Consider the following 27,555-nt stretch of genomic DNA (forward strand, 5'->3'; position numbering starts at 1 on the left):
TACACTAGGTGGAGCTAAGGAGCACATTGCACTGCCCTAGGGTGCCCCTGACTTGATTTACCCATGGCTTTTCTCGTAATTCCAGTGCAAGGATGCACAGTAGAGCACGCCCAATTTCTCTTGGCCTTGACCTCAGATGGCCTTGGTTCCATCCTAGCCATGCCCTTGGTTTCTCCTACTCTTTGGGCACAAGAACGCAAACAGAACGCAGGCTCCCTACTGCTCCTCCCCACTGTCTCGTCTGTTTGTCCACCACGCCTTGCTGACCTGGGCACATTCCCTGAATTCGCTGGATTATCATGATGTGCTTCTAGAGCAAGGTTGTTCCCCTCCTCCACTGCAGCAGACTCTGATTGTTACTACCCAGCATTTTTCTGCTGATTGATATCTTCCAGAATTTCTCATCTCTCTAGAGAAAGAAGTCTGTTACCTACCACCCTCTTATCCTCTCCTCTGATGCTTGTAATTCATTTTCTTGGCCATCACAACTAAAGAAGTACTTCTCTAGGGGAAAAAAAAGGCTTCTGAGTTCCATTTAATCCCAGATTTGCAATTAAATTGTTATTGCTTTTTCTCCATTTTCTGATGACCGTCCTTTCCAAATTATTTAAAACTATGTATTCATGTTTAAGAAATATATCCCCCTCAGCCAACACACATACATGTTTTAAACAGCTCTGAAAATGGGATACATATTACAATTGAGAGGGTTTTTATTTATTTGGCAGCTTTTTTTCCTTAATAGTGCATAATTTAATTTCACACAGCATCTTCAGTTGCTAATTTTGCAGAGTCTGCATAAAAGGCCAGGAGAAATTAAAGCCAACTTTAGTTGAAAGTCTGAATTTTGTGATATTACGATAGATGGCTGCAGGTATGTGTAACTCTTGAGAAGATAATTATCTTCCAGCAAAATGTGATGATCTGGACTTTGAATAATGTTTGGTAAATCATTATGCCTTATGAGACCCTGTTTTCTTTCACAATTAGAGCCACCGTAATATTAAATAAAGCCAGGAGACGTTAAGAACTCAGTTTAGGCTAGGTCTACAGTTATATATATTTCATTTTTTAAATCATTTATTCAATCAATATTTAATGAACATTTAAATTGAATGGAGGGATTGCTACTTGACCTTTAAGATCCTTTCTGGCTTTCATATTCAATGATTCTGATTTTCTGTGTAAAATCTTAATTTTTAAAATTTTCATAGGTTTTTGGGGAACAGGTGGCATTTGATTACATGAACAAATTCTTTAGTGGTGATTTCTGAGATTTTGGGGCACCCATCACTGGAGCTGTGTATACTACCCAATATGTAATCTTCTGTCCCTCACCCCCCTCCACCCTTTCTCCTGAGTCTCTGAAGCCCATCGTGTCATTATTATGCCTTCGTGTCCTCATAGCTTAGCTCCCATTTATGAGTGAAAACATACAATGTTTGGTTTTCCATTCCTGAGTTACTTCACTTAGAATAATGGTCTCCAATTCCATCCAGGTTGTTGCGAATGCCATTATTTCCTTCCTTTTTATGGCTGCACTTATGTATATTTTGGCATAAGAAAGTAAAACCCTATTTTCGGATCTCCATTTTAAGAGTTACAAAGCAAATCATGCAGATTAATTTCCATAAAAGAACTATGAAGAGTTCCAATGCTTTTATCCATAGATGTTCTTTCTTTGAAGATAAAAAAAAAATATGTTTTAGCTGTTGACAGCATTCATTTCATAGTATAAAATGGGCTGTGCTTTACCCAGAAATGAGGGTTAGGTTTTTACACATGGAAAGAACTAAGTCTTGTTTTTTTAATCCATTACCAAACAAGGTTTGTGTGTGTATGAACTATTTTTCTTTGCTTTGTAGGAAATTTATCCTATTAAGCCATTTAATTTGGCCTTGCAAAACTCATCATGGAGTAATGGAAAATTTTCCTTGTCAAATGGATACACAACTAGTCAAAAAATTATCTATCTATCTATCTATCTATCTATCTATCATCTATCTATCTATTTTTTTCAGACAGAGTCTCCCTCTGTCATCCAGGCTGGAGTGCACTGGTGCAATCTTGACTCACTGCAATTCCAGCTCCTGGGTTCAAGCGATTCTCCCACCTCTGCCTCCCTAGTATCTGGGGCTACAGGTGCATGCCACCACACCCAGATACTTTTTTTGTGTGTGTGTTTTTGGTAGAGATGGGGTGTTACCATTGTTGCCCAGGCTGGTCTTGATTGAACTCCTGGGCTCAAGTGATCCGCCTGCCTTGGCCTCCCAAAGTGCTGGGATTACAGCTGTGAGCCACTGTGCTCGGCCCAAAAATATTTTTTGTAGTTAGCCACTGAGTGCAGGTCAACAGAAGGTCACTCGAGTACCTTCACTTTCTTTTTCATCGTGTAAATTGTCCACATAGCCCAGCACCTGTCCCTGCCTTCTGGTCGGCCTGGCCTCTTTGCTGTGACCTCCTGCATTACCGATCCTGAGCAGGTACAGGTGTCTGTCCAGAGCAGCTGCACCCAGAGCTCCCCGTGGGTGTGGAATGCTCAAGAATCCATAAAGGCACAAGGAAGGGCCGAATGGCAGGGGTCCGAGTGATCCATGCAGAGAGAGGGAAGATACTGGCTTACCCAAGAGTAAATTATTTCGACAGCCCATCATTTTCCCTGCTGGGCATCTTTGTGGAATGAGTGCTTCACTCTCAGGGGGCTTCTGACCGACCAGTGCAGACTAATTTTGATATTTGTCAAAGCCTGAAATTTGATAGGAAAAGGTTCCTCTTAAAATCATGGTGCGTTCCGATATGGAAATAAGCCGGGGATTACCCATGCCATTTTTTTTTTTTTTTAACTGTGAGCAGAGGGTTTCGCCTGACAGTTTTGAAGCTTTCTCTGCATCTTTACCTGCTGCTCTGACACTCTCCTTTGTCTCTGAGTATAAGGATGGGATCTGAATTCTTCCCTGACCCAGATATCTGAATAGAGACCAGTCCTATAAACTATCCCACCAGTACCAAGTGGGATAAGGCAGTTGGTTACTTGAAAACCAGATTAAAATTCAAAATAATGTTACTGAATCTGGGAATGGAATAGAAAAAAAAATAGAAGAAATAAAAAAAGAAAAAAAGCAAATAGACACATTTATTAAATATAGGCTGTGGTCATCACAAGCTAAACATGAATCACCTGTGTGATGTGGGTTCTTTTTTTTTTTTAGAGCGATCATCACATTACTATGCAGAAATAGGCCCTAACTTGCTAAAAGAACATGCATATCATGATTTAGAGAACTGTACCTTTCCAATCGTAGCTAAACCACACAGTCTTTCTTTCTGTGACAAATGGGGTATTTATTATACACACAGACTTTTATATATTTATGTATAGCATAGAATTGTCATATGTAATGTTTACCTATCATATGTATATGTATATTATAATGGTCATATATAATGTTCGCTTTAGTTTCCAAAGTCTGAAATATGCTTTTCAAATAAAAGTTGTATCCTATTCAAAAAACAGCTAATGCATGCTGGACTTAATCCCTAGGTGATGGGTTGATGGGTGCAGCAAACCACCATGGCACACATTTACCTATGTAACAAACCTGCACATCCTGCACATGTACCCTGGAACTTTAAATAAAATAAAATGTTTAAAAAGGTTGTATTCTATTCAGCTAAAAGAACGTGTAACTCTCACTAAATAAATGGTATTTTAATTTAAAAATGTATCGTAGGTTTTTAAAAATTTTTAATTGGTTATAAAAAGGCCATCAGGCTATAGAGAGATGTTTCTGATGGCTGGAGACTTAGGGATTGGTGGAAATACTGCTTCTGTTCTCTTGGGTTCTAGGATCCATGGATGTGGTCACAAGTTCCTGGGCTAATTCGGATAAAGACGAGGGCCAGCAGTGGTCTTGTATTTTTCTTTGTGTGTGTATGTGTGTGTGTGTGTGTGTGTGTGTGTGTGTGTGTGTGTGTTTTTTTTTTCCTGAACTTAAAAAGAGTTTCAACGATAAAAAAGCCTTTATTGGTCACTATGGTGCAGATCTTACCTGGAACCAGGATCCAGTGAGGGTGGGGCTGGCTAAATGGGAGAGTGACCTAGGCAGCCACACAGGGCCTGGGGAAGGCCCGTCACTTGGGGATGAATGCCAACAATTGTAATTCTTATCACTATGTTCTTTGAATTTGTGTTTTGTAAGTGAAATGTGAGGGGGCAGTGGAGCATGCATGGGGGATTGGAGCCTCAGCTCACGTGCAGTCCTGCCTCCCACTGGCCTCCCTCCCCATCTCCCCATTCTCCAAGATGGTTTCTTGACCACCCACTTCTAGCCAGTTGGTGCCCTGGCCCTGCCCAGCCTCTCCCTTCCAATCCCACCCTGTGTGACTGCCCAGGGCGGCAGTCAATTGCATCAGCAGGGGAGTCTTGTATTCCATTGTGTCTGTCTGCCCCTTGAGAAGGCCTGAACATGAGGGGTTGTGTGCCCTGCAGCTGCCAGGCAGGTGGTGACTGTCATCACCTGGGTTGGCAGCGATGTGGTGCATTCAGCGGGTGACTAGGCAGGGGCCTCTCACCTGTCCTGGATCCAGGTCCTGAACATGGCCTGGAGTGGAAGTTGCAATATCTTGGGGAGCCCCCATTTGTCTGGGAAGGGGGTTATCGACTTCCTTAGCCCAGGTGAGATCTCTGCATTTTCACTTAATTTTCACTTTGAAAATTAAGGCACCCCTCTAGTGAGGATGGCGCACATCCACAGACCTCCCTCTTCTAAGTCTGTACTCTATCACCCTGCCCTCATGGTCTTCTGGGCAGCCTGTACTTGGACCACACTCCCCCTCGTGATAATTATTCTGTAGCTTTCAAGAATCCTCTGACAGCCTGTGTGTGGCTATTTTCACTTCGGAATTCCTCCATGGTTACCACACGTTTCTGTGTATTCTGTGAATGGGCAGATCAGCAAGGTGACCCTGGGGCTTTGGCTCAGGCTGCATCCCATGATATTTTTGGCAGAGTCTGATGGTATTTAGTTCTTCTACAGAGAACTATTACATACTTCAAAGTAATTTTCAGCAGCAGTCAAGGAAATCTGCACTTACAGATACTTAGCCCTTCAGAATGCTGGAGGCTTCAGCAAGGTGTTTGAGAAAAGCGAATTCTGTCTTTGTGGATAAGATGGAATGATATGGACAAGCACATAGTGGCAGACTGGATTGTCTGCTGAGGAGTAATCTAGGTCACTCTGCTAATGGAGAGTGACAGGACTCCAGTACTGATCAATATCTTTGATCGGTAGTGTGGATGAGGACTGATGATGTCCAGATAGAACACACATGGTGTCCTGAAGCTGGGCCAGAGAACAGATGTGATTGATGTCACCACGAAAGTCCATAGGTTTGAATGTGGGACGTGTCAAACAAGAACAAACTGCATAGGACATATTTAGATTCAAAAATGGTATCTGAAAATTAGAACCCTTGGGAGTTTTAACTGCCTGTGAATTCGACTTCAGCCAGCATGCTGATGGAACTGTTAAAATTTTTTAAAAGGCCATGCCAAAATGAGTTGAAAACTTATGTCCATACAAAATCCTGCACATGGATGTTTATAGCAGCTTTATTCATAATTGCCAAAAACTGGAAGCAACCAAGATGTCCTTCGAAAGGTGAATGGATAAATTTTAGTATATCATATAATAGAATATTATTCAGTGATCAAAATAAATGTGTTATCATGCCACAAAAACACTCAGAGGAAGCTTCAATGCATTTTGCTAAATGAAAGAAACCAGTAGGAAAAAGCTACATACTGTGTGATTACAACTATAGAACATTCTGGAAAAGGCAAAACTATGAAGACAGTCGAAAGGTCAGTGGTTGCCAAGAGCTTGGGAGAGAGAGGGATGAATAGATGGAGGACAGGGGACTTTTAGGGCAAGAAAACTATTCTGTATGATATTATAATTTTGGATATATGTCATTATGCATTTGTCAAAACCCGTAGAATGCTCTAAAAACTGCTCTAAAATATTTTAAAAAAAGAAAAGGCTGTAAATTGGTGCCAGTTCTTCCAGCTCTTTTCATGTGGGAGCAGGCAGATTAAGAGGCAGACACTTGTGTCCAGCAGCCATTTAGCAGAATGGCAAGAGCTGGCTTAAAGCCAGGCTGCCTGGATTCATATCCTTGTCCTGCGTCTCCTTTGTCTTGGGGCCTTGAGCAAGTTTCTCAACCTCTTTGCTCATCTGTAAAATAGGTTTAATGACGATCCCTTCCTGAACGGATACAGGATTAAATGAGTGACTCCAGATAAGTCTCTTAGAACAGTCCTGTGCTCACTGAACATCAGCTGTGCTATTCATCCTGCATTTGGTTCTGCAGTTTGTAACCAGCGCCTCAGAGTGGAGGAGACAAAGGTTAAGGGTAACCTTTCTAATTCAGGCTCTAGTCTTGTGGCTCTTTTGCAGTTCCCTTTGGGTACACTGTTCCCCAGCCTGGAATGCATTGGTCTCTTTTCTACCTGGCCAAATCAGATGTCTTTTGAAGTCAAAGTTTAGATGCCACCTTCTCTAGAGCTTTCTCTGGCTTCTTTATGTAGTTACTGGCTCTGTTTTCTGCCCCCACAGCATCCCGAATAGCACTTTGGTTAAACACAGTTATTTACCTGTCTGCTTTCCTGGCTTTGCAAGGGCAGGCTGGGATTGGGTCGCCAGTGTTTTCCCAGCAGCTAGCCCAGTGTGTGACAGATGCTGGTGAATGGAATGAAAACAGAATTCCCTGCCTCCCCCAGTAATAATAGGATGCTGCCGGAAATTGAATGCTGCAAGAAATGTTGAGCTTCCTGGCATGAGATCTGTTTAAGTGGAGGTAGTTGATTGCAGCTGAGGGGATTCATGGATCAGATGAAAGTAAATCAGATGACCTCTGAGCTCCTTCCAGCTCTGTGATTCTGTGACAGTCCTTCCCTGAGTGATGCCACAGCGTGCTGGTGTCAGGATCGCCCACGCCCGGCAGATGGGGATTGTTTTTTGATGTCCTTATAGGACAATTTCCATGTAAAGATCGGTTAGAAACAATTTTGTTCTATTACTTTTTAAAGAATAAACTTTGATTTTATAAAATTACAAATTTAAAGCTTGCCTTTTCTTTGAACTTTCCGTTTTAGCTAACAAAACATTATTTTGTTTATAAATCTAGCAAATTGTAAACATGTTCAAGAGAGTCTGTTTCATTAAATAACAAATGATTGTTTTATTAAGTGATTAGTTTTATTAACTAGTTGAGTTAGTTGAGTTATATTCCTTTGAACATTTTAAAGTACATTTGTAAATGTTGTATTTTCTATATCCCTTTAAAGTACTTTATTGTCAGAATAATTAAGGTTGTGCCAAAGACCTGAGAGGGGACCTGAGTAAGACGGGGTAGCTGGAGCATCCATAAGGATAACCCTGCAGTGATTGAAACAAGTCAAATATGTTCAAACTCTTGAGTCCATAATAACAGGAAAAAAAGGAATAAGAAAATGTGTTAGTCTGTTTTCACGCTGCTGATAAAGACATACTCGAGACTGGGTAATTTATAAAGAAAAAGAAGTTTAATGGACTCACTGTTCCACATGGCTGGGGAGGCCTCACAATCATGGTGGAAGGTGAAAGGCATGTCTTGCATCGTGGCAGGCCGGAGAGAATGAGAGCCAAGCAAAAGGGGTTTCCCTGATAAAACCGTCAGATCTCATGAGACTTATTCACTCCCACAAGAACAGTATGGGGGAAACTGCCCCTATGATTCAATTATCTCCCACTGGGTCCCTCCCACAACACATGGGAATTATGAGAGCTACAATTCAAGATGAGATCCGGGTGGGGACACAGCCACCCCATATCAGTTACCATTAGAGGACACTAGGGAACTGCTTCACTATCTTGAAAAAACTGGTAAAATAAAGGGAAGAACTCAAGAACTGATGCTGCCTTTCCGACGAGCTCCACCTCTCAGTGTAATTGGACCTTGATGAGGGGAAGTTTCTCTTTCTAGCTGTGATCCAGCTAATACCCGAAGCAGGAGTGAAGGGCCGTCACCCCCATGTAGCCTCTGAGGAATCGGTCACTAGGCAGGGATTGTCTGTGGCTGCCAGTGGTGCAAGTGTAGCCACCAACACACCCAGTCTGCTTGCCTCTTGATAGAAACAGGCACTACCACCTATCTTTGGGTTTTACAGGAAAAAAAAAAAAAAAAAAGAACCTAAGTCTTATCAAGCCTCTAGATCCACCTGACAACTTACAGGCTACACAAAGGATCAAGGAAAATGTTAAACCAAACCACAAGGATACAACAGACGATTCCCAGAATCTGGAAAACCTTATTGGACAAATGAGCCTGTTTCTTCCACAAAAAAAATTCAAGAATTAAGAAAGAAAAAAAAAACAGGGGACCTATAAAGGTCCAGGACACTTAAAATCCACATCTGCCAATTTCAGCAGATGACTTTTTCAGATCCTGTTTCAGTCTGTGTGTATGTGTGTGTGTGTCTGCGTGCATACACAAAAATGAGTGGGGCAGTATGAACCTTGACAGGATATCATATTAAGATAGGATATGACATTAAGAATTAAAGTAATTTTTTAGATGTGATAGTGGTATTGTTGTTTGGTTAAAAATATCTTGTTTTTGGCTGGGCGCGGTGGTCCTGCCTGTAACTTTGGGAGGTGGAGGTGGGCGGATTACGAGGTCAGGAGATCGAGACCATCCTGGCCAACATGGTGAAACCCCATCTCTACTAAAATACAAAAACTAGCTGGGCATGGTTGTGTGCGTCTGTAGTCCCAGCTACTCAAGCGGCTGAGGCAGGAGAATCGCTTGAACCTAGGAGGCGGAGGTTGCAGTGAGCCAAGATTGTGCCACTGCACTCCAGCCTGGTGACAGAGCAAGACTCCGTCTCAAAAAAAAAAAGAAAAAAATTGTTTTTGAAGATAAATGGCAGTATTTGCAGATTAAATTACATGATGTTTGGGATTTGCTTCAAATAATTTCAGGGGAAGGACGAGCTTAGTGGGTGGAAATATGGAAGAAACAAGATTACCCATGAATGGAGAATTGTTGAAACTGGGTTTATTACACTCTGGCCTCTCTTTTTGTGTATCTTTGAAGTTTACCAAAACAAAAACTTTTTAAAAATTACTTTGTCTAACAACCCAAACCCTCCCAAATATTAAGTACTACTTGAAAAATGAATAAACAAGAAAAAACTCATAAGTGTTTGTAAGATTTTAATTTCCACACAAGTCTAAATTACTCAGCTACATATTTTGAAGTGGAGCCCTGAGACAAATCATCTTAAACATTATAAATAATTAAAGTACCAAAAGTGCTCAGATTTTTCTACATACAGATTATTCTCTTAGGGTTTCGTTTCTCAAACATGTTTATATGACCACTAACCCACCAAAGAATCAAATACTTAATCCCATACAGTTTGGCATTACCTTCCTAAGCAATTGCTGGGCTTGTCTTCTCAGCCAACTGAGGATTCTCAATGACCAACAAGACCTTGGCCAAGATGCCAACTGGGCCCTTGCCCAGGACACAGAATGGACAGACATGCCGAGTGCTCTTTGGAGTTGGTAAGGCAATGCCTTCCAAATGAAGTCTGGCAGACTGGCCTGTGGGTTGCAGTCCTGGCATTACCTAATTTTCTTTTTTTTATTATTCTTGGAAGTTTGTGACTTCCACTAAAAGAATAACTAACGGCCTTCACTGCTTCAGTTGGTTTTGCATTTCATTGGTTTTGATGCTTAAATGGCTTCCTGGCCAGCTCTAAAGGCTTTTAAACTTGAGGGAGCTTTGTATCTCTGCTAGGGCTTTGCCTGCCCTGCAAAGAAAGCCATTCTAAGGAAGCGTGCTGGTCGAACATTTGCAGGTTCTGTCTCATGCCATGTGAGCCGAGCTGTGTGCGCATTACAGCTCATTAGTGGCCCTGAGTCAGGCGAGTGATTCACAGTCGGCATTTAAACACATAACAGAATTGAATGGAAAACGTTGAACTGCATTATGAGCTGGAAGGAAAATATTGTTTTTCAAAACCTGTTTTTCATTTATATGTACGTAAATATAAATGAGTTTCTTATTGTGGGTCACTATGAAATCTGTCACTTCACCGTGAGGTGGGTGGGGAAAACTGGGAGCGTCCAGCCCATGAACAAGAGCAAGAATGGATCCTGAACTGAGAGTAAGGAGGCTGGCCCCAAGCCAAGCAAACACCAGGATGCAACCTTGCTTAAAACAAACAAGAGCTACAAAAATAGAGCAAGTGGTGGCTCCTTAGGGGAGGGACAGATTTAGTGGAGGAACAAATGATTGTCGCTGAAGACATGGACTGCGGCATTTTATTCTGTAACTTACGTCTTTTATGTCTGTTCCATCTTTCTATGCTCCTAATTCACCATTCCCTTTTGGTAGCACAGTGCTTGGTGCAATGTAGGCAATCAATAAATATTTATTAGATGCAAATACTAGTAATCATACCACCTGTTTCAGGGGGCCTGGGAGGAGGAGCCTGGGGCCTGGGAATCTACATTTTAACAAGTTTTCCAGGCAGCCAACCTGGCAGCGGTCGCAAACAGTTATTTAAAAAACACTGACCTAGTCCACCTGCTCATTTTGCCGGCCCAGGCCATACACACAGCATTTGAACCAGTGAGAGCTTGGGTTGACCACCTTCTGGTGGAGGGCGTTACTCACCATGTCACCCAGCATCTCATGTTGATCTGCTTTTCACCAAACATACTGCACGACCTTCTAGTAGATGGTCTGGACTCCATGCTTCCTCCCTACCCCATCACATCCTTCCTGTTGCCTTCAGACATTTCCCTAAATCACCCATCATTTCACTTCCCTGCTGTATACCTTTGGCTTTCTCTCTGTTGCTTGTAGCGTAAGACTTACTGCTGCATTCTGCCTGCCACAGTCTTCCCTGAGCCTGTCTCCCCAATCTTGTCTCTCTGCCAGTCTCCCAACCCTCTCCTTTTGCTTTCTCTTCCTGCTGAGGCCACCCCAGATTGCTCGACGTGCCACAGGTACTTCACCCTTCCCTGAGTCTGGTCTTCTGTTCATGTTGTATTCTCTAATTGAAGGAGCCTCTATTTTCATCGGAATTGAATCCATCTCCCCAGACCGAGTTCGAGTGCTGCTTCTATAAAACCTTCCTGGCCGGGCGCCGTAGCTTGTGCCTGGAATCCCAGCACTTCGGGAGGCCGAGACTGGTGGATCACCTGAAGTCAGGAGTTTGAGACCAGCCTGGCCAACATGGTGAAACCCCATCTCTACTAAAAATACAAAAGAATTAGCTGGACGTGGTGGCGGACACCTATATTTCCAGCTACTAGGGCGGCTGAGGCAGGAGAACCACTTGAACCTGAGAGGAGAAGGTTACAGTGAGCTGAGATTGCGCCACTGCACTCCAGTCTAGGCAGCAAGAGTGAAACTCCGTCTCAGAAAAAAAAAAAAAAAAAAACCACCCAAAAAAACAAAAAAACCCCCCCAAAACCCTTCCCTGCTTTGGAGCGAATCTGTTCTCCCTCTCCCTGCGCCCCTCCTTGTTCTCTGCACGTTTCTGTGACAGCACCTAAGCCTTGCCTGCCTTGGACTTTGTCAGCTTGGCCTGTGTTTGTCTGATGAGAAAGCAAGTTTGCAGAAGGCGGTATTCGTGTGTTCTTCTCTTTATAGCCTTGCAAACAGTCTTAAACATTAAATTAATTTTTCTATGAGTTCTGATTCTATCAAAGTTAATATTCATTGTCAGCTTGGCCAGTTAACTTGTGTAAACAGACCTCTAATCTGATATGAAGGCTCAACACTCCTCATGACTTCTTTGCCATTCACTTCTTTATAAACACACTAAAAAAAAAGCATTGCAGGGTTTGTGTGCTGCTCATGGTCAATAATTTTTAGTTTGTTTCCCTCCAGAGAGGAGGTAGACAGGTAGCAAAAGGGGAGCATGATCTTAAAGAGTTAGCAAACTGGATCTTTAATAACTGCTATATGTATACACACACATATACATATACACACCCACATATATATGTATACATATATACACATACATATACATATATACACATATATACACACACACGCATATATATATATATATATATATATATATGTATTTTTTTTGAGATGGAGTCTTGCTCTGTCACTAGGCTGGAGTGCAGTGGTGCGATCTTGGCTCACTGCAACCTCTGCCTCCCTGGTTCAAGCGATTTTCCTGCCTTGGCCTCCAAGTACCTGGGACTACAGGCACACGCCACCACACCTGGCTAATTTTTGTATTTTTAGTAGAGATGGGGTTTCACCATGTTGGCCAGGATGGTCTCGATCTCTTGACCTTGTGATCCGCCTGCCTCGGCCTCCCAAAAGGCTGGGATTACAGACGTGAGCCACCATGCCTGGTCCATAACTGCTGTTTTTAAGAGACGAGGGTGGGAGTAGTTAGAGAAGTGAATAGGGCATAAATGAAAACATAAGACAGGACGGTGAGTAAAGGGCCTCTGTAGTGCAGCCCCTCCATGTCTGTTAGAGAGCCCTGCAGCTTGGCTCTGCAGCCCATCCTAACTCTGTTTCAGGTCAGTTCCATTCTCCATCGGCTATTGGAGAAGCCCAGCACTGGGAGCAATATTTTGGTCCATACCCGAGATAGCAAATCCTCTGCCCAAAATTAGAGGGTAGAGCAGAAAACTTAGCACGAAAGAGTGCAGGCTCAGGTACTTTCATTTTGCTGACTTTGATGCCTATTCAATAACTTTTTTTTTTTTTTTTTTTTTGAGACAGAGTCTTGCTCTGTCACCCAGGCTGGAGTGCAGTGGCGTGATCTCGGCTCACTGCAAGCTGCACCTCCCGGGTTCATGCCATTCTCCTGCCTCAGCCTCCCGAGTAGCTGTGACTACAGGTGCCTGCCACCGCTCCTGGCTAATTTTTTGCATTCTTAGTAGAGACAGGGTTTCACCGTGATCTCGATCTCCTGACCTCATGATCCACCTGCCTCGGACTTGGAAAGTGCTGGGATTACAGGCATGAGCCACTGTGCCTGGCCCAATGCCTATTAAATAGCTTTCATGCAGTCAAACTGCATTGGGGTGATTTCAAAAAGTGAAATCATGACGGATGCAGTGGCTCATGCCTGTAATCCCAGCACTGTGGGAGGCCAAGGTGGGTGGATTGCTTGAGACAAGGAGTTCGTGATGAGCCTGACCAACATGGCGAAACCCTGTCTCTACTAAAAGTACAAAAACTAGCCTGGCGTGGTGGCACACACCTGTAATCCCAGCTACTTGAGAAGCTGAGTCGGGAGAATCACTTGAACCAGGGAGGCTGAGGTTGCAGTGAGCTGAGATCGCGCCACTGCACTCTAGGCTGGGCAGCAGAGTGAGACTGTCTCAAAAAAAAAAAAAAAAAAAAAATTGTTGAATGCATTTTTTGTTTGTGTGGCAGGAAGTAAACTCAATTTAAAAAGGTTAAAAATCCTCCAACTGAAATACTGATTTGTGTTTCACTGTTGCAGGTTCCTTGCATTGACTCCATGGAGGGTATATCACCTGATTTCCGTCATGATACTGGGGCGTGTTATTATGCAAATAATAAAGGATATGGTTTTGTCTAGAACAAGAGGTAAGAAAACTCAGTTTTTATTTATATGGTATTTAATTTCCTAGAGCCTGCATTTCTGATCTTTGTGTAGGCATATTAACCAATTAGTCCTTTGAACAGGAGCAAATATAGGCATTGACTTAGCTGTTTTCAATATGATAATGTATTGAGATGATGTTGTCTTTACAGCTACTGCTTCTGGGCAAAAGGTTTGTGAGTGCTGGTTTTTCTCTTGGCCTTAAGAGCTATTTTAAATACCACTTTGGTATTTAAGTAGGCTGCAGCGAGGATAACAGTTAAATATTTATTACATCTCACATGATGAAACTGGGCCACTGGAAAATGGACTAGTTTATGTAAAAATTTTCTCTCCCTCAGTGAAGAAAAACAACTAATTCAAGGTTTAAAAGCAAGTGATGGTTAAATACATGTAAAAAAATGAGTTGATAATGAAAAATAAATTAATTTTAACTTTAAGTTTAAAAGCAAGAGCTTGGTTTAAAAAAAATATGCCTGAGGTGCTTTTTGAGTAATTTAACTGCATTACAAATCTGACTCAAACCTTTTACATACTTGGAGGAGCCTCTTATACTCATGTTTGAGCTAGTTTTTGTAAACTTGGAAAAAGACCTCCTGGGAATAATTAAGCCCCATAAACCTAAATGTAATAAGATAGATTTTATCAGAAATAGCCCTGAGGAGGTTACAAAGAGACATTTAATTTCACTAAATGCACCCCAAATGGAGGGACGCTTTTGGTGGAGGTCCGTGTGGACTGATGTGCATCAGAACTGCCTGGATTATAGTCCTGGCAGGGATATCGAGGCCTGCCCTATGGGAGGCACCCATCTCCTCCCTGATGGCAACTAAAAGCCAGGGATGTCAGCTGGTACGGATTTAGTGTCATGGTGTTCTGAGGATTTGCTTTAAATTCAGTTGTGTTTTAAGTCTTTACAGTTTTTAAACTAAATCATAATATAAACCATCTTTACATTGTTTTACATTCGTATGTTGCCAGGTTTGAAGATATTTCCTTCCCAGGATTCTGGGAAGGCAAACAAATATGGTTTTGTGCCCTTAGTGCTTTCCGTGAATCTGTGGATTTCAGTTGTATTCTTCAACACGCTTTTCCTTCTCTCCCTTTTTTCCCTCTCTCTCCATCTTCACCTTCCTTTTTTCTGTTTCAGGGAATAGACACCTAACGCCCCAATTTCAGCCCAAACAAGCACTTGTTGTGATACTTGTTCACCACACATGTATCAAGGCTGCCTTGAGGTGGGGCATCTCCACGCATTAGGGTTTCATGCCAGAGTTGGTCTGTGGATCAGTTTGTGATGATTCTTATTCGTCTGCCTTGACTAATATCTGATAGAGGAGAGCCTGTTTTTCTGAATAGACTGTAATATTTTCACCCTCTAGGAACTCCCTCAGGGAAATCTCAGAAGATAAGACCACTCGCAAATTTTATCTGCAACCATTTTAGCTTGGTGTAGGATAAGCTAAATGTGGACCCAGGAAGCAAACTGAGCATCTGAATGTTTTCAGTGTGCTTCAAATTTGGACCTACTCTGGGCACAAATTATAAGGAATATAGATGTGTGTGGAAGGCCCAAGATAAAGCTGAAAGACTTTACGATGGTCCTTTTCTCACTCCTGGCCCCTCACACACAGATTGTTTCCACTGTTGACTCATGGGCTTGATATTCATGTGGATGTGGAAATTTCATGCTCACAAATTGCAGGAAACCTTTACATTGCAAGGATTCAGTCCTTTAGAAAAATTAAGGTGGTAGAGTAGAAAGAACACCAGCCTAAAGAGCCTCATTTTTGAGCTAGTTCATTCCATTTCCTACCTGTGGAGAAGCCCTATGATAGACTGCATTTGTTTCTGAGGCTGTTTTAATAAATTACCACAAACTTGGTGTTTCAAAACAGCAGAAACATCTTCTCTAAAAGTTCTAAAGGACAGTAGTCCAAAGTCAGTGTCACTGGGCCCAAATCAAAGCGTTGGCAGGGCTGACTCCCTCTGGAGTCTCTAAGGAAGGATCCGTTCCTTGCCTCTTGCAGCTCCTGGGGGTTGCGGGCATTCCATGGCTTGCAGCCGCATCACTGCAATCTCTGCTTTCATGCTCACCTGACCTTCTCTTCTGTCTGTGTCAAACCTCTCCATCTTCCTCTTGTAAGTACACTTGTGATTGCATTTGGGGCCTACCTAGATAATCCAGTATGAATTTCTCATCTCACATTTGTTAACCTAATCGCATCAGCAGAGACCCTTTTTCTACATGAAGTTACAATCACGGATTCCAGGGATTGCGACTTGATGTCTTTGTGAGCTATGAGTCAGCCTCCTATACCATCTGAACCTCTCTGTCTTGTAAAATGGCAGAAACCCTCCTCATACCACAGGGCTTTATAAGAGGTCAATAAAAGCGTCAAATAAAAGGGCGTTCGGCACAGTAGCCATCTACTTCACCCAGCTGACATGTCATCAGGGCCACATGGGGTTTGTGCGTTCCTGGATCAGTCCATGTTGAGCCCCTTTCTGTGCTGAGGCCCGTCCTGGGTGCTGGGCTCTGTCCCGGCAGAGCCTTCCCGCAATCCTGTAGATCAGGCCTTTGCCCAAGGACAGGCTTTCAGTCTTCACCGGATGACATTGCTCTGAGTGTAGCATTTCTACTGCATGAAAATTAAAAAAATAAATAAATAAATAAATGGGAATGATTACTCTGTCTTCCTAGAGCTCTGTTGTCTGTGCTGAAGAAACCCTGGTGCCAGCTACATCCTCTTCAGTAGAGTCTCTTAGGACAAAGGCCCATTGGGGAGCCCTGTGAATAGTTGGCAGCAACCCCAGCCCGCAGGCCTTCTAGCGCAGAGCGCTGCTGTGATCAATCAGCCTCTGCAGGGCACAGTTTGGCTTCACGTTAGATCCAGATGCAGTTACGGTAACTCCATGGCTTCAATCAGAACTGCCAGCTGCGCTTGTTAGGTGCCCCGGCTTACAGCAACGACAATGGCAATGAAAGGACGACCAAGTCAGCAGTCCTCCTCCTTCCCTGTCTTCCAACCTCTCTGCTTCCCACATTTTCTTGCTAAAAAATGAAACTTTTGTTGTTGAGAGTTTGAGTTTAATTGTACCCTTCCCCCAGTTATTATTTTCGTTTTATTCTCTCAGAAAATTTTTAAGTGTGCAGTATTGTTACCTGTGCGTGTTGTTGTACAGCAGATCCCTAGAGCATTTTCATCTTTGATGACTGCAACTCTGTTCCCATTGAACAGCCAAGTCCCCCTTTCCCCTGTTCCCCCTTCATCCAGCACCTGGCAACTACCATTCTACTTTCTGCTTCTATGACTTTGACAACTCCCAGTTACAATCTTTGATACCTTCTTATGTGCTTAGTATGAAACAGATGGATGAGGCCAGGTGCGGTGGCTCATGCCTGTAATGTCAGCACTTTGGGAGGCCGAGGCGGGTGGATCACTTGAGGTCAGGAGTTTGAGACCAACCTGGCCAATGTGGTGAAACCCTGTCTCTACTAAAAATAGAAAAAATTAGCTGGGCGTGGTGGTGGGCACCTGTAATCCCAGCTACTTGGGAGGCTGAGGCAGGAGAATCACTTGAACCTGGGAGGCAGAGGTTGCAGAGCTGAGATCACGCCACTGTACTCCAGCCTCAGTGACAGAGTGAGACTCTGTCTCAAAAAAAAAAAAAAAAAAAAAAAAAAAAAGGCAGTGATACCATCTTGTGAATGAATCTTTGTGAAACCTGTGGGAGCCCATGTCTATTTTGTATTGCCTGTGAACATCCTCTTGCTGGGATGAATTTCTCTCTCTCTCATTTTTATGTACGTTGAGTGTGTGCTTCCCTGCATTAATGCCTTTGTCTGAACTCTGGGGAACTCTTCTGTGGCCTGAAAAACTCCTCCTGCATCCTGAAACTTTTCTATGACTAGCTGTCTTCTCTCTCATTGAGATAGAACCAGTCATTTCTGCCCCCAGCTTTCTTTTCTGTTTGTTTATGTATTTTTATTATTTTTTTTAGAATTGGGGTCTCACTCTGTTGCCCAGGCTGGAGTGCAGTGGTATGATCATAGCTCACTGCAGCCTCGAGCTCCTGGGTCAAATGATCCTCCCACCTCAGACTCCTGAGTAGCTGGGACTACAGGTGCATGCCACCACACTTGGCTAATTTTCTTTTTTAATTTTTTGTAGAGATGGGGTCTTGCTATGTTACCCAGGCTGGTTTTTAAACTTCTGGCCTCAAGTGATCATCCAGCTTTGGCCTCCCAAAGCACTGGGATTACAGGTGTGAGCCAGTGTGCCTGACCCCCAGCTCTCTTGAAGATCTTCTCTAGCTACTGCCCTGTGCTATGGCAGGAGGGTTCAGTGGTTGGCCCTGTGGCTCCCCACAGCTACCTGTGGAGCATTTGCAACTGCTGCTGCTTTATACTTTCCTTCCTGTGAAATCTACACTGTCCACTGATGCCTGGCCTCAGCACCCTGGTTGCCATCAACTGTGGTCTCAGTAGGAATTGTAGCCCATGAACTGTAGTCCTTCGTGCACTCCCCATTCTCAGTCATTCCAACTTGTACTCTGATAGCTTGTCAGATGGCCTGGATTTGGTTGCCTATCAGGTAGCCTCATCTTTGACCTTGGCCTTTGGAAGCACAGTATCTCCAAGACCTACAGAGTCTGCGAGTTAGTTCTCAGTGCACCCTCACTCCACTCTTCCCTGGCCTTTTGTGCTGGTTGAACCAGCTCTTTGACTCTTGGATGGACTCTTTCCCTGCTAAGTCTCTTGCCACTTGTACTGTTCTTCAGCCCTGCCTTTAGACTGTCTTCCTCCCTCTACTCAGCTCCCACCTGGTTCATGCTCAATGATTACAGAGATGGTGTCCTTACCATTCTAAAGGTCTTTATTTCCTTATCATTTCTTTACATTTTAATAATAAAACAAACAAGCAAATGCCCATCCCATACCATCATCTATACTTTCTCCACTCTTGGCTCCAGGATTGTTAGAGATTTGTCAAATGACAAGCTGAGTTGATGTTTTCCAACTTTCCAACTTTAGTTGAAACCTTACTATTGCTCACAGTCCCCTGCATTCTTTTGAGTTCTCCATTTGTTTTTATATGCCACCTTCCTCTAACACATTTGAAGAAGCTTATTTGGAACATAAGTACAAAACTGTTCAAAAGAGGTCTAGAAGAGGAGCAAGAGTCTAACATGGTAACCATTGATTATCAACAGATTTATCCTCATGCTTACTGGCAGCCAAGGCAATCAATTGCACAATTCTAATGATCTGAAAAAAATGAAGCAAGCCATTTCGAGAAACTTACTTCGGAAGTAAAGATTAGGAAGGATTTATCCCACAGATCTTGATAGGGGATATTGAAAAACATAAGGGACAACACATTTGGCATTTTGTTAGATGGAAAATGCAGAAGCTTCCTCATGGTCATTTCTTACATTGAGCTGCATTAAAGCTGGTAGCTGGGAGTATAATATCAAGATGTAGTCAAATAAAGATGTTCATTGGAAAATCAAGAAACCAAGTTAGATCTAGGTGTGCATATGTATATGTGTGTGTATGTGTGTGTGTGTATTATGTTTATTTCATTTGCATCTAGATAAAAGTCAAAACATCTAAAGAATGAATAGATAAAAATCTCCTTTTTTTCAAATAACAGTTGTCTTATTTCCCTTCGTCAGCACCGTGTCAAGACTTGCCTTAAATACCACTTCTATTATTGGCACTTTTTGAGCAGCTGCATTTTCTCTCTTCCATGAACTCACATGGTGTGTGCCTTCCTCTTGTGTAGTTAGTTCCTGTACCACCTATCGTGGTTCATATTTACTTGGATGCATATTTTGTCTGCCCCAGGGGACGATGAAGTCCCCAAGGCAGGGTCCATGTGTTATAGAGTGTGCTGTCTCCCACGGTACCCACCCAAGTGTTTTACATGTAGTAGGATCTCAGTAAATATATGTGGACGAATTGCCTCAATTAGTCATGGTGCCAGCAGTATACACTGTATGACATGATGGTGTCCTGAGTGTTAAAGATCTGAGCATTCCACTTTAAATAGCTTGGACTGGTTCTGAGTTGAGAAATATTTCAGGGGAAAAATGCCTCTGTTAAGTTTCACATTTTGCTTCTCCCTGTTGCAGGTGCACAGTTGTGGAGAAGCCTCAGTGAAAGGTAGGGAACTTTCTTTCCATGTTGTGCTTAATGGAGGGAGGGTGAGGGAGGGGACTGAGCCACCAAGATGTAGCTCTGAAATAGAATTTTAGTGACAGGAATCTAAATCCAAGAGTAATTTACCAGAGTGGGAAAATGAAGAAAAATACCATCTAACAGAGGCCAAGGATAAAGTTGGGACTCATTCTAGGAAGTGGTGTGTATCTTGCTATGGTACTGGGCAACATGAATTTGTGAGAATCATAATGTGTGAGGATTTGGAAGGGAGGGGCGGGAGGCGTTTTCTTTTGGGATTTCCTTTCAGACTCGTTTTTGGGATGTGAGCAAAACTGCTGCATTGGGAGAACAGGGCTGCATGCACTCAGCTGGAGAAGGCTGCTGGGATGTTCCCGAGGGTTAGCTATGCTGTCAGTTCAGAGGACTGTGGGGTGGGGGAGACAGAGATGGAGTGAGAGGCTGTGTCGTGTTAGGGTGCAGGAGACACTGACCGCCACTGGGCTCCTTGCCCAGCCAGAGGCAAAGCTCAGCTCTCTTTTTATGGAAGGTCCACCGTTCATCCATCCTATGGTAAAGGGGCTGTTTCCAAATGGACAAGGAAAGGGCTGGGGTAGATTGAGGAGACCACAGTGCACTCCACCAGCTGGGTGTATGAGAAGCGGAAAAATAAGGGGAGTATGGGAATGAATATTGCAGTAAAATGAATTTTTGTAGGAATTGATTATTTAAATTTCGGCCTTAAAATATATTTGTATTACTTAAAGGGGATGGCTGAGGAGCCTGACTTGTATCTAAGTGGACATCATGAAATGAATTGTGCAAAAGGAGGACAAAATAATGCCATGAAAAATCTTATTAAAAATCACCCTGTATTTTATATAATGCACCTTTAGAAGCTGTGCTTATGGAAATAAGGCTGATTTCAGCTGGAAAGGTTAATTTCATGATCAGTTTACAACTGCTTGCTTGTTCCGTCATTTCAAATCCCAAATTTTCATGGGCAGAACGCAGACTTGCCAAGAGACTCAGGAGAGAGGGGTGACACTGGATATAAGAAGAGAAACATGATCCCTGGTGCTTCTTATAGAGGTGGGGGGCGGCTTGGGAGGGATGGGCTGGCCCCAGGAAGGAGCTGGCACGGTCTCTGATAGGCATTTGTCTTGCCCGTGCTCTGATCTGTGTGCTGTGCACAGGCAGGTTAAGGTTCTCTTTCTATTTTATAGAAACTTGCTTGTGGGAGTGTCAAGATAAAGAGAACTCTAAATTACTCTTTTGAGATAGGGAAACAGTCATGTGTTTGGAATGGATTAAAATGTGTTTTGGGTTTTGCTGTCTATCTGCTTCCATGCTCCACATGCTTTTCTACATTGTCGTCTTTTAGGGAAATCATTTAAATCAAAAACTGTAAGAGAACATCTCAGCTGGAAATAGGATCTGAGTTATGCAGTGTAATGTTGGAAATCAGTATAAGACATCTATGAAGACAAGGAATTTCATACATGGTTTGTCCAGTATGAGGTGTTAGAATTATTTTAAATTGCGATTATGCACTGGCAATAATTTTCTTTACTGATAGAGTTTTATCAGTAGTAAAGAGGAGGATAAAGAAGAGAATGAAAAGCAAACCGAGAATTTAAAATCTGATTCCTAAGCAGAAAATGCATTTCTGACCCAGCAGATGTATAAATACAGTTGTATAAATAGAGCAGACAAGAAATACTGCTTAAGTTTTAGATTTCTTTAAAAATGAATAACAAAAAAGTTTGTATTCATATAATAAAATAGTTTGTGTAATTGGAAACAGAAATTTAAGGTGTGTTGTCAATGGATATGATGACATAATTTCTACAGTCATGATAAAATGTGTACAGTGACTCATTTAAGAAAGTTTCCTGTTTTCTTTTCCAGCATTTTAATTAACCCAACAAGTAAGGTTTGAGATACATGAAAAAAAGATTTATATTTTTAGGCCTTATTGATAGAAATAAAGATTAATTTTCAAAAAACTTTTCAATAAAAAAACATTTCTATCTAGTAATATAAATACATTTTACCCACACAGATCATCTTCTAAGACAAAATCTTCCTAAACTAATTGGTTAATTTAGGAATTAATAATTTGATAGGGGATAGGAACTGGGATAGGGTTAGCATGGCTCTCATTTTTGTTTGCTCACTCCATGTATGTTAAAGACATTTACAGGCCGGGCATGGTGGCTTATGTCTGTAATCCCAGAAATTTGGGAGGCCAAGGTGGGCAGATCTTTTGAGTCCAGGAGTTTGAGACCAGCCTAGGCAATGTAGGGAGACCCTAACTCTACAAAAAAAAATACAAAAATTAGCTGGGGATGGTGGCGCATGCCTGTAATTTGAGCTAGTTGGGAGGCTGAGGTGGGAGAATCACTTGAACCCAGGAGGCAGAGGTTGCAGTGAGCGGAGATCATACTGCTGCACTCCAATTGGGCAACAGAGCGAGACCTTGTTTTAAAAAATAACATAAAATAAATTAAAGACATTTACTTTGTTCCTACAGAAGTGTGTAGGCTCTGAGGAGTGATTCCTGCTAACTAAAGCTCTAAGACAAAGATTTGTAAGTATGAGTGAGAGGGTAGGATCTAACTCTGCTAAGGAATTAAACTGTTCAGTGGGTTTGAATCTTGCATTAGTTGGTTCTCTCACACAGGCGTTATTTTTAAAAACAGTTTTAGATTTACAGAAAGTTGAGAAGACAGTACAGACCTTCCATACATGCCCCTACCCCCGGGAACAGTTCCAACCCCCGCCCCCCGCAAATTAATAGCATCCTACTGGTGTGTGTGGTGCGTTTGTTACAATTAATGAAGCAATAGCTAATTCATTCTTACTAACTAAAGTCCATGCTTCATTCTGATTTCCTTAGTTCTTACCTAATGTCACTTTTGTGTTCCGGGATCCCATCTAGGATCCCACATTGCATTTATTTGTCATGTCCCTTTAAGCTCCTCTTAGCGGTTCCAGTTTCCAAGACTTCCCTTGTTTCGGTTGATATGGGCAGTTTTGAGGAGTACTAGTCATTGAAGTCCCCTCTTGAAATTTGTCTGATGTTTTTCTCATGATTAGATTGGGAGTATGTGTTTTTGGGAGAAAAATCTCAGAGGTAAAATGTCATTATCATCCTATCAAGGGTACAGGCCATCAACATGTGTTATGGCTGAAGTAGTGTTTGTCCGGTGTCTCTAAGTTGGTTCTCTTAAGCAGGGGAATCTATTGGGGAAACTGAATTAAGATCTGAAGGCTGTTGATGAGAATGGAGCCAGGGATTTGGATGTTTGCTGAAGATGGCGCCCTTAAGGCACACGGGGCCTAGGCATGTGCCCATCTCAGGGCTGGCAGTTTGGAGCCTGTGTCCTAGTCCTGCCTGCCACAGATATGCTGGGCTGCCTTGGGTAAGTGTCTTAAGCTTTCTTTCTTTCTTTTTTTTTTGAGACAGAGTTTTGCTGCTGTTACCCAGGCTGGAGTGCAGTGGGGCGATCTCAGTTCACTGCAACCTCCGCCTCCCACGTTCAGGCCATTCTCCTGCCTCAGCCTTCCGAGTAGCTGGGATTACAGGCACCCGCCACCACGCCTGGCTAATTTTGTTTTTTTAGGAGAGATGGGGTTTCTCCATGTTGGCCAGGCTGGTCTCGAACTCCCGACCTCAGGTGATCCACCCGCCTTGGCCTCCCAAAGTGCTGGGATTACAGGCGTGGGCCACTGTGCCCAGCAATGTCTTAAGCTTTTTATGCCTGGATTGCCTCATTTGTCAGGTGAGGAAATCGAGGCTTTCTCTCTAATTGTGGTTGAGGGAAGATTAGACAAGCTGAACTAGTGTAATTTCAATGGATTTGAAAAAGCAACTCTGTGTTCTTTGACTCAAGGTTCTTTCAGATTTACTGAGACTCAGTTTGACTGGTCAAGGTATTTTCTCCCCTTTTTTCCTGCACCCACAACCCTTCTGAATGCATCTAAAATTTGCATGTGAGAATTTCTGCTGTGCTTTCTCTTAATACAGAAGCTGTTTGAGTGTTTAATGATGATTTGGAAAAATATTAGCACAGCAGAACCGAAGGACATACTTTGCTAACTGTTAGGTTTGGTCAGAGAGCGAGTAGCTCCCTATTCTAGGGCTTTTGTTAGACTTAGACTATTTCTCTCCTGTGGGGAAGTGCTCATGTGCCCCAGAGAAGGCAGGCTAATGGAAACAGCATTTATAGGAAGGGTCTTATTCATTCTAGAATTGGCTAGGTGTATACCCAGGTACAACTAACTTTCATCCTGGTCCCAACCCTACAGCTCGTGGTCCTGCCAACTTAACTTCTCTTCTGGCCTCAGCTTTTCATCTGCTTAGTGGGAGGTGCAAGTGAGTTGTTGCTAGTATCCCACACAGCCTGAGAAGTGTGTGATGGTGCAATGTGAGGGATTTATGTGTCCCTTTCATATTGTTGTCTTTTTACGCCAAGTTACACCAAAGGGATACCTTCCTCTGTCCAATGCAGTTTCCAATGTGTAATGCTGTTTACCACATTGGAGATGTGAAATTAAATACTTATTCCTTGAATTTCTTCGATGATTTGATACGTTGTCTGCAGTGATTCTTAGCATCTGGCACTAGATAGTGATTATATTTTTAACACTGAAAAATTTAAAACCACTTTATTTCAAGGACAAAATACAGTGACTGATAAGTAGATCTTTGTAGGCAGAGAGAGGTGCTCTTTTGCTCATGTGAGCCACGTGGGATTAGGGTTTTTTTCGCCTCCACATTCACAGGTGCTGAGTTCAAACCTCCCTCTCACATGACAGGAGCTAGAAATCACCTCCAACTGCCCTTTGGCTGCACAGCTGAGAGTCTCAGGTTAGCCAACAAGGCTTAATTTTTCCTCTTTCTGCATTGGGCTAGATCTCAGGATAAACCAAGCCTTTTTTCCATGGCATTTCAGGACCTAAGAAGCATTCCTAGCATTAATTTCATTGTTTAAAAAGTGGATTAAGTAATGAGCCATTCACCACTCATGGTGCCATTGTTAAGCTTTTACATTGAGAAGTAACTTCTCCTTTCCTTCCCTACAATCCTAATGGCTCATTATGTAGTTCACAAACTATCATTTATTCTTTGGGGAAAATTGCTTTTGTCAACTACACTAAGCTTAAAGTATTTCCTTCAAAATTTGGCATGAAGATGGTAGTAGATATGTGGTTTTTCTGGATGTTTAAAGAGTATTCATAAAGTTCACAAATGTTACACTGAACATAATGTTAAACCCAGAGTCTAATTTCTGATGGCCTCATCAACAATCAATGTTAGATAATATTAATCATATGCCATTCACATGTCAATATTTGTACCTGGAAAATTCCTTTGTGAAAATGTGGTTCTCAGTGGGTATGTTCTGAGAAGGACCCATGCTTGACCTGTTTCTTTAATAAACACCAACCCTACAATCTGTGAACAGGATTTACATAGAGCTGTCTGTCAACGGAACCAAACTGACGTCTTTATGGTTCATTCCTAGCACTGAATTGAAACCTGATCCATAGTATTATAATAGCGTTTCCTTTCTGCATGAAACTGTAGCAATTGATTGAATAAAGTCCTCTTAACGAATTAGAAAGTATGCGTGTGACCTTTTCTGTATGCACAGCATCCTTTAAAAACATAAATTTGTTTTCAGTTTGGCCAGGATTTTCCAAGTATGTATACATTAGAAAGAAATAACTTCATATACAACAAATCATTCAAAACTTCTTTAATAGTTGGTACATTATAACTCAGATTAAGAAGTTATTCTCATCATAAATCTTGTTTTATTGTTTAGTGCCAGTTTAAAGAAAGCAATTTTTTCCTTGGCATCTAAAGCTTGAAACTTGAAAATTATAGCTGAGAGCTATCAGATTTTCTGATCAATATTCCCGGAATCCAGATGCTGCTAGCAGTGCACTCCCTACAGGAAGTGGATGGGGCTTTCCAAGCTTGCAGCTAGGCCATTGCATCTGATGGCCTTACCTTGAGCTGATTCTTGAGAGGCAGAGCACAGATTCAACAGGGTCAGTCTTTCTAGAGCCAGCAGGGATTAGCAAAGGGAGTCGTGAGGTTTTTTTTGCCTCTAGCTTGATCAGATCGTGGGTGTCCTCAGCGTGTCTCTCTCTCAAACTCTCAGGAGAAGCAGTTATGTGGCCCCGATTCTTGCAATGAAATGCTCTTTTGTTTTGTGGGCTTCCAGAAAGCGGTCAGTGAAAATGCTGTAGCTGGTTGTATGCTTTCAAGCAGGTGGAGGGGTTGGAGGTGGGAAGGGTGAAAGGATTCAAGAATCTTTGGTTGTAAAACCCAAGTCCTTGGTGTTCACCCAGCTTATAGGCCCAGAACAAATTGGAGCACTTAAATCAGAGATATCTAACACAGCAAATCCTTGAACACAACATTATGTCACTTTTAGAAGTAGAAAGTCATCTAGTGTTTGCTACGTCGTCTCCTCTGAGGAATGGAACTTAGTGAGAAAAATGTATTTTTTATATTTATGACTCATATCTTTATTTATGTCAAACTTGCCTGGATTAGCCACAGATCGGCTGATCTGAATTCCCAGATAAAAAGCATTAAATGTTTACCTGATAGCCTAAGAGGTTTAATCCCGCTCCATGTGAAGTGTGACAGTAATTCTGACATTCATGTGTTGTCACTACTAGACTTCACAGTTTGAATTTGTTCTAATGTGTCTTAAAGTCACCTTGTAACTTGCACTTTATAATCTTGTACCTGGACCTTCTAATTTGTGCAGTAAGACTTGAACCTTGTTAATAAGGCATCATTTTTGAAAGCTGTATTTTTTAGTTTTGTGTTCAGTCACAGCTTTAGACAGCCACATCTTCATAAGTTTTAAAGGAAAATCTTGCTGTGAAGGATACATTGGTGTCTTAGTCTGTTTTGTGTTGCTGTTACAGATTATCTGAGACTGGGCAATGTGTAAAGGGAAGAAATCCATTGCTTCTAGTTCTGAACGCTGAGTCCCAGGTCAAGGGGGCTGCATCTTTGAGGGCCTTCTTGATATGTCATCCCATGGTGAAGGTGAAGGGGCAGGAGAACCCAAGAGAGCAAGAAAGGGCCAAACTCGCTTTGTTGTTGTTTGTTTTATTTTTTTGAGAGACAGAGTCTCGCTCTGTCACCCAGGCTGGAGTGCAGTGGTGCAATCATAGTTCACTGTAGCCTCAAACTCCTGGACTCAAGCAGTCTTCCTGCCTCAGTTCCCTGAGTAGCGGAGACTGCAGCCATGCACTGTCACGCTCAACTCAAGCTCACTTTTAGTTTTTTCATTAGTTTTTTTTTCTTATTTATTTTTTTGTTTTTTCTTTCGTTTTTTTATTTTGTTTTTTCTCAAACTCACTTTTATAACAAGCCCACTGTCATGGTAACTAACCCACTCCTGCTATAAAAACATCCATTCATGAAGCAGAGCCCCCATGTCTTAATCGCATCTTAATATCATCATGATGGCGATTAAATTTCAACATGAGTTTTGCAGGGGACGTTCAAAGCATAGCAATTAGATTAAATGAAAAAGCATCCCTCAAAAGAATCACTTAAATTCAGAATATGCTGGACATACGTATTATACGTAAGTGTATCTGTGCTTGGGTAAATCTTTGGCTGAAGAGGCCTAGGCGAGCCTGGGAACTAAGCACCAGTTTTAAAGTCTGTATCCTG

At 42.3% G+C, this 27,555-nt stretch overlaps 2 protein-coding genes across 21 annotated transcripts in view; one reads left to right on the top strand and one right to left on the bottom strand.

Moving 5' to 3' along the window:
• Positions 1-27,555, bottom strand: part of BASP1 (brain abundant membrane attached signal protein 1) — a 1,209,505-nt gene that overhangs the window by 682,309 nt on the left and 499,641 nt on the right. The gene's annotated exons all lie outside the window — the stretch shown is intronic.
• The window catches only part of RETREG1 (reticulophagy regulator 1), a 150,483-nt gene that overhangs the window by 30,623 nt on the left and 92,305 nt on the right, over positions 1-27,555 (top strand). Inside the window, exons 2-3 of the mRNA XM_050794698.1 lie at positions 13,547-13,653; positions 19,811-19,841. Coding sequence (XP_050650655.1) covers positions 13,547-13,653; positions 19,811-19,841 — 138 coding nt within the window. The remainder of the gene's footprint in view (positions 1-13,546; positions 13,654-19,810; positions 19,842-27,555) is intronic.

The sequence above is a fragment of the Macaca thibetana genome, chromosome 6, assembly GCF_024542745.1.
Source record: "Macaca thibetana thibetana isolate TM-01 chromosome 6, ASM2454274v1, whole genome shotgun sequence".
Classification (NCBI taxonomy): domain Eukaryota; kingdom Metazoa; phylum Chordata; class Mammalia; order Primates; family Cercopithecidae; genus Macaca; species Macaca thibetana.